The sequence below is a fragment of the Cannabis sativa genome, chromosome 6, assembly GCF_029168945.1.
Source record: "Cannabis sativa cultivar Pink pepper isolate KNU-18-1 chromosome 6, ASM2916894v1, whole genome shotgun sequence".
In the NCBI taxonomy this organism is placed as follows: Eukaryota; Viridiplantae; Streptophyta; class Magnoliopsida; order Rosales; family Cannabaceae; genus Cannabis; species Cannabis sativa.
The window spans coordinates 33,563,022-33,570,423 of NC_083606.1; the positions used below are offsets into that span (position 1 = coordinate 33,563,022).

Here is a 7,402-nt window from a genome sequence, read left to right on the forward strand (position 1 = left end):
AAATCAACAAATAGAAATTAATAATGGTTTAACACAAAATCAATTCAGAAATTATAAGCACGTAGCAAGTAGGAATGATATGAGAAAATACTTAAAAAATTCAATCCTAAATAATTTCCAAGGTTTTCAACAAACTAATATCAGTGTCCCGTTTAGGCGAGAGTCAAAGCTACCATCCATTGAATAGAGTTGTCAGCTCATCTAAAATGTTAAACATTCTAGCAACCTTTTATTCGATCAAGATTGGAATCCAGCGTTGTCCCGTTTAGGCGAGAGTCAAGGCTATTCTATCTCATGAGCTTCTACCATTGTTTCGCAATTTGCAAGTCAAATATGGTTGACACCATTAGGGTGATCTATACCATATAAAACACTTACAAACCACTTATCATGCGAGATTAAACGGTGCGAAATTGCTAATGAACGTTCCTCCATTAGGGAGGATTACTCACTAAAACAAACGCGGTGTAAAACCCACAATGGAGATCGAATATCTTAATGATAATAAAGCTCATTCTTTAAAATGTATTTTCTTTATTATTCTAATAAATAAATTCTCATTAAATTCGAAATTAAGAATTAAAATTCAAAAATAAGAATTTAATATAATATTTATAAAATTATACTTAGATGGTGATTGAAATAAAATTAATTATTTCCATCTTAGTAATAATCTTAAATATAAATATTAAGGAAATTAATTTAAGTTGAATTAAAATAATTAGCAACTTAAAAATTTCCTTTGAGAATATATTTATTAAGTTCGAAAATTTAAAGTATATAAAAGAAATATACTATTTTCGAAAATAATAAAATTAGAAAAGAAATACTTCAAGCAAAAATATCACCTACCTAGATTTTCTTTTGACTAGTTAATTCAATTTCTAATAATATATATATTTTAAATTCATTTATTTTAAATTAATCAATTAAATGAAAAAATCATTGATTTGAGTTGGTCTAAGAATTAATTAAAATAAATAATTAATTTACAACTCAATCTATTTTTCAAGATAAAAAGTTCGAAAATATTGCATAATTAAAATGCAAATTTCGAAATTGATTAATAAAATAAAGAAAAATATATATTTTGAAAATTATTTAAATTTAAGTTGAAAAATTAAATTTCAACCTAAAAATAATTTTCTATTTAATTAAGTGTCATGAAAAATTAATAAATATTTAAGTATCATGATGAAAATCAACTTAGATATTTAGATTCTTCAAGTTAATTAAATGTATTAAATTCAAGAAATAATAATTAAGTGTAGAGAAGGCTTAATTATTTATTTCTAGTTTAATACTAGGAAAAATATACTTAATAAAATTGTACCAAAATTAATTATTTAAATAATTAATTTCACAAACTATAATATTTTCCTATTTAAATATTAGAAATAATAAGTAGTCTAGAAATTACTATCTAGAAAATATCTTATTTGACTAAGTATCTTTTCAAAAAAAATTTGAAAAATTATCTAATTTAAGTTAGATAGAAAAAATCTAAAACTTAAATAATTTCAAATTTAGATTTAATTAAATATCAAAAATTAAGTTGTAACCACTTAATTTGAAGATATCTTTTTAAGTTAATATTTGAAAAGATATTAACCTAAAAAATATCTAAAATATTCCATTTTATGTTAATATTTGAAAAAATATTAACTTAAAAAATATCTTAAGAATTTTTAATAACTAATGCCTAGGATTCCTCAACTTGATTTAAAAATTTAAATCAAATATTCAAATTTAAGTTAGATAAGAAAAATCAGTTGATACAACTAATTTATAACTTAAATAGGAATATTTAATTAAATAAGCTCCAGAAAGAATCTTAGTTAGTTAAAATTCTATATTTAATTAAATACAAGAAAAATAGAAATAGTTTGTCTAGAAATAATATCTAAACTAAAAGTGTTTTTCTTAAAATTAACTTTAAAATATTAAAATGAAAATAAATTTCATATATTTTAAAAGTTAATTATGTTGCTAATTCAATTTTATTAGGTCAAACTAATATAATTAACCTAGTACAGTTATTTAAATCAGGCAAATGGGCCTTCACAATTGGGGTAGTTCATGTGAGGGGGTGCTGGGTTCAGTATGTCGTACCCACTTCTATGGCTCCCAACTCTCACACAAGGCCCAAAAGAGAGGAATTTAACCTTAAAATAAATAACTGTTATTAATTGAATAGGTCCAATAACTAAATGGACCTAAATAAAATCTATCATGAACTATGATAATTTATTTTAGCAACAACCTATATACATCTATATTAAAACAAAATAAACATATAGGCTCACACAGGCACACTTTGGATGGGTCCTATCATGTTGCTAGGTCATACACAGACACTACAAGAAATCCCATCATTAGCGGCGGGGGTATTAGCGGCGGAGCTCCTCCGCCGCTAATAATGGGGGTATTAGCGGCGGAGGCCCTCCCCCGCCGCTATTGCCAGGCTGAATTAATTTTTTTTTAAAAATATTAATAGCGGCGGGCTGTCCGCCGCTAATGCCCGCCGCTATTACTATTAGCGGCGGGGTCCGCCGCTAATACCCCGCCGCTAATAGGTGGGCGGGAAAAATCCCGCCCATTTTGATTCAAACTATTAGCGGCGGGGTATTAGCGGCGGACCCCGCCGCTAATAGTATTTTATTTAAAAAAAAAAAATAAAAAAATTAATAAAATGTTATTAGCGGCGGGGTCCGCCGCTATTGCCCCGCCGCTAATAACACTATATATACCCCATCAGACCCCTCATCCCCATTTTTCCATTTTCTTTCAAAAAATTCCCCAAACCGCTCCTCCTTTCCCCTTCTCCCATTTCTGAAATTTCCACCGCCTCCATCTCCGACGCACCACCACCCCGACGCACCACCACCCCGACGCACCACCACCCCGACGCACCACCGGTTATTTTAGGTAAGTATTGTATTTTTTTTTTATTATTTTAGATTTGTTATTATATAGTTTTAGGTTTTAGATTGGTTTATATAATGTATATTTAAATTTTGAATGTTATATATTTAAAGTTTTAAATAATCTGTGTAGGTTTTTATATAGAAAAATCTGTGTATATAGAAAAATGTAGGTTTTTATAATCTGTGTAGGTTTTTATAAATGTAGTTTTTTATATAGAAAAATCTGTGTATATATATATATTTTTGTATATAAAATTGGTTATATTTACATATAAATATATATATAAATCTGTGTATATATATATTTACATATAAATCTGTGTATATATATATTTTGGGTATATATATAATCTGGGTATATTATATATATATTTGTATATAACAGTTTATATATATATGTATATCGTAGTGTAGTATATATATTGTATTGTATTATTATGTAAAGTATAAAAATTATACATTATATATATATATATTATATATTTTGTATATATTATTTTTGTAATGTAATAGTGTATATATTTGTGTATATACACTATTATATTATTTTTATTATTGTATATTGTATATTTTGTATATTGTAATATAATAGTGTATATATTTGTGTATTGTATATTTTGTATATATTATTTTTTTTATTTATATATTTGTGTATATAAAATATATAGTATTGGGTTTTTTTTTAAAGAAAATATAGATTATATGTTAATGTATATATAATTTATATATTGTAACAATATTGTATATTGTATTGTTGTTATTTGTAGGTTTTTTAATTAATTTTAGTAATTAGTAATTTGTAATTGTTTGTATTTGTTTATTTTATGTTAGATTTTATTGATATTAAATTGATTTGTTGTTAAGTTTGCTAAAATTTGAGAAGTAAATTTAGCAAATTTAGAATATTGAAAAAAATTTAAAAAATTAGAAAAAAAAAATATTAGTTTGTAGCTTAATATATACATAATAAGATTTTTTTAAATAATAATATTTCAATTTTTTATTAACTTAATAAATAATATAAATATTAAAAGTTAAAAAGATTAATTAGAAGATTTGATTTATTTTTTTAATTTTTATTAAAATTTAAATTAAATGGATTAACTTTTATTTGAATTTTAAAAAATAATTTTTTTTGTATTTTTATGGTGGTAAAAATTAGTTATTTTATATTTATTTTAATTTAGAAAATAAATTTTTTTTATATAAATGATAAATAATTCAAAAATTTAAAAATTAAAAATTTAAAATTTAGTAATTTAATGAATTTTTATAGTGTAATATGTAAAATGAATTTTTTTATAATATAATTAGTTTAACTTTTTATAACTAATTTTAAGTTTCAAAAAATAATAATTCATTTAAAATTTAATTATTTGATATTTATTTAAATTTTGAAAATAAATTTATTTTTTTATAAATAATAAAAATAACACAAAAAATTAAAAATTAATAATAAAGAACAATAATAATTCATATTTATAAATAAATTAAAAATATATCATAAATTTTGTACTCATAAAATTTTATAAGACTTTACAAAAATTTAAAAATTAATAATAAATAACAATAATAATTCATATTTATAATTATATTTAAAAATATATCATAAAATTTATATTCATAAAATTTCATAATACTTTACAAAATTCATATTTATAATTATATTTAAAAATATATCATAACTTTTGTACTTATAAAATTTCATAAAACTTTACAAAAATTTAAAAATTAACAATAAAGAACAATAATAATTATATTTAAAAATATATCATAAAATTCGTACTCATAAAATTTCATAAGACTTTACAAAAATTTAAATATTTAATACTTCATTTGTCGTCTAAATTGTAGATGGCGACAATTGATAAGTCTTGGACCAAAATCAGAAATCGTGGTTGCCATGAATTTTGGAATGGTCTACAAGCCTTTTTAGCAATGGCATCAGAACATAAGGATTGTGATGGACGAATACGATGTCCTTGTGTGAGATGTATAAATAGTAGGTTTGAAAAAATAGATAGGGTTAGAGCACACGCATTTTATGTATTTAGATATATGAGCTGCACAAGCTTGGAACTTTACAAAATGGTGATGAGTTACTCGCTCTCGCTTCTGGGTCCGATTACTTAGCAACATTTTACGAAGGTTGTGTAGTGAATGGTGTTCGGTTTATTGCATCAAAGCGAGACCAAAAGCGGAAGACACAAAATAGTGGTGTTACTTATTCTTTGGAACGAAGGGTTTAATTATTACGGCACACTTGAAGATGTAATCACTATATCTTATACTGGTGCATTTACAGTGTCATTGTTTGAATGTAAATGGTATAACACTAATCCATTAAGAAAGAAGACAATCACTGAAAATAATATAACTAGTATAAATACTCGTGGACATTGGTATCAAGATGAACCGTACATCCTTGCCAACCAGGCAAAGCAAGTTTTCTATCTTGAAGATCCACTCAGAGGTCGCGATTGGAAGGTTGTTGAAGATATTAGCCATCGACAAATTTGGGACATTACTGACAACGAAGATGAGACTGATGTAGATGTTGTTAGTGATTCTAACTCTGCCAATTTTGTGTTGACAGTTGATCTTGGAGAGTTGATTATGCAATCGAATGAACCTCCAGTAATTGTTGAATCGTCCGATCAGTTAGTGGATTCTGAGATAGAGAATAATGAACTGGATGAGAATTATGTTGCTGAAGAAGTAGATGATTTACTAGTTGAACATGTAGAGGATGAAAATGTAAACTTAGTGAATGATGGAAATGATAGTGATTCTTCAGTGTAACTTTTATTTTGTTGACATTCGTTACTAAAATTTTTTACAATTAAAGGAATATTTAATTTCTTTCGTATTGACATTTTAAATACTTATATTTCAATTATGTGTTTCACATTTGTGAATTCTTACGTTTTTTTCCGTCTTCAAAGTAAAGTAAAATGTCAGCTACGTTAGCGACATCCCACGGTGGGGATGGTGATGGCAGGGATCCCCCTGATCCTTCTAGGGTACCGTCGTCTTGCGAAGGTGTTTTCATATTTTTTCAAATCTACAATTGTTCTGAAAATAGATAGTGAATGTATGATTTACTAATAAAATAATTTTTCCCTCGAATATATATAGTTCCACCTCCGGTCAGAAAGGTTCGTGGGGTTGCCGCAAACGCTAATCTCGAAAAAAAAAGGAGAGAAGCTGGTAAGCCCTTACCGGTGGAGGTAGATCTTGAAACCGGCAAAGTAGTTGGCACTGAAGCCAGCAATTATGTTCGATTTCTTGGCCAACAAGTGAGCATGTTGTGCCCGGGTGGTCATCTAAATTTTTCCGATGTACCCCAACAATACAAGGATCAAGTGCTCAATCGAATCAGAGTGAGTGATTTTTAATTATTAAAGGTTGTAATAATTTTATGTCCTCATTTACAAATTAACATAATTTTAAATTATTTTATTACATAGTACTACTTTGATATCGATGGGAATCCCCACCGAGACCTACTTATGGGGACTTTATATTCGGTGATGGCGGAGCGGTATAGTGAGCGAAAGACGCTCAGACACAAGCATTTCAAACAACATTACAAAAAACCAGAAGATTGGGACACAGTTCTCAAATTCCCCCCTGACTACTTGAATACTGAGACTTGGAAACCGGTTTGCGAATTGTTCGTTAGCGAGGCATTTTTGAATCGTTCAACTAAAAATAAATCGAATCGGCAACTAATGAAATATCCAACAACGCAAGGCACAAAATCGTTGGCGTCCATACGCCACGGAATGGTATGTATTAATTCTTTAATTGTTAAATGTTTCATACAAAAAAATTCTTTAATAGTTAATAATATTTTTTTCTTATAATAAACTAATTTAATTGTTTATATTTGTATAGGGGGGTACTCCTGGAGAGCATGTAGTTGACGCATGGAAGGAGATCCATGTGAAAAAACCGTCTGGAACTTTCGTTAATGAATTAGCTGCAAAAGATTATGTAAGTGATTAAAATGATTTATTATTAAAATTTATATTTTATATTAATTACATATTCTAATAATTTTGATTTAAATAGGAGGAACTGATCAAGGAGCTTGATAGGAAGCGACTTGAACGACAATCCCAGAGCGATACCGGACCGAATCGAATCCGATGCGGTTATCGGTTTGACGTAATGGAAACGAGTTCTAGGCCAAAGATCCGACTATCAAAGAGGCGTGGGTAAAAGGCTCGAGGGCAAAGGAAAGAAACCAATCCCTCAAACTCAATCAACGCGTGCCTCCCCAACCAACTACCGAAATGATGAGCACCATGGCGGATATATTCTCGCCTATGCGTGCCACTTGGGGGGTAATTTGACGCCCGAACAACGTGCCCTAATATTTAACCCACGCTTTGACAATTTCGTTCAAACGTATAGTCAATCGCGGTCGCTCGGTGGTTCGTCTTCTCGTAGTCATGCCGCTCCTCCGG

At 27.6% G+C, this 7,402-nt stretch overlaps 1 protein-coding gene across 1 annotated transcript; it reads left to right on the forward strand.

Moving 5' to 3' along the window:
• Positions 1–5,980: 5,980 nt before the first annotated feature.
• Positions 5,981–7,154, forward strand: LOC133039238 (uncharacterized). Its single transcript, XM_061118084.1, has 4 exons — positions 5,981–6,310; positions 6,398–6,718; positions 6,828–6,926; positions 7,005–7,154. The coding sequence occupies exons 1-4, from the start codon at positions 6,233–6,235 to the stop codon at positions 7,152–7,154; spliced, it is 648 nt and encodes a 215-aa protein (XP_060974067.1). The 5' UTR covers positions 5,981–6,232.
• Positions 7,155–7,402: the final 248 nt, after the last annotated feature.

Excerpts from the sequence above, each read along its gene's own strand:
- LOC133039238 (XM_061118084.1), top strand. The coding sequence starts at position 6,233 with ATGTTGTGCCCGGGTGGTCATCTAAATTTTTCCGATGTACCCCAACAA. Across the intron at positions 6,311-6,397 it reads AAGTGCTCAATCGAATCAGA|TACTACTTTGATATCGATGG; the intron begins GTGAGTGATTTT and ends TTTATTACATAG. Across the intron at positions 6,927-7,004 it reads AATTAGCTGCAAAAGATTAT|GAGGAACTGATCAAGGAGCT; the intron begins GTAAGTGATTAA and ends TGATTTAAATAG.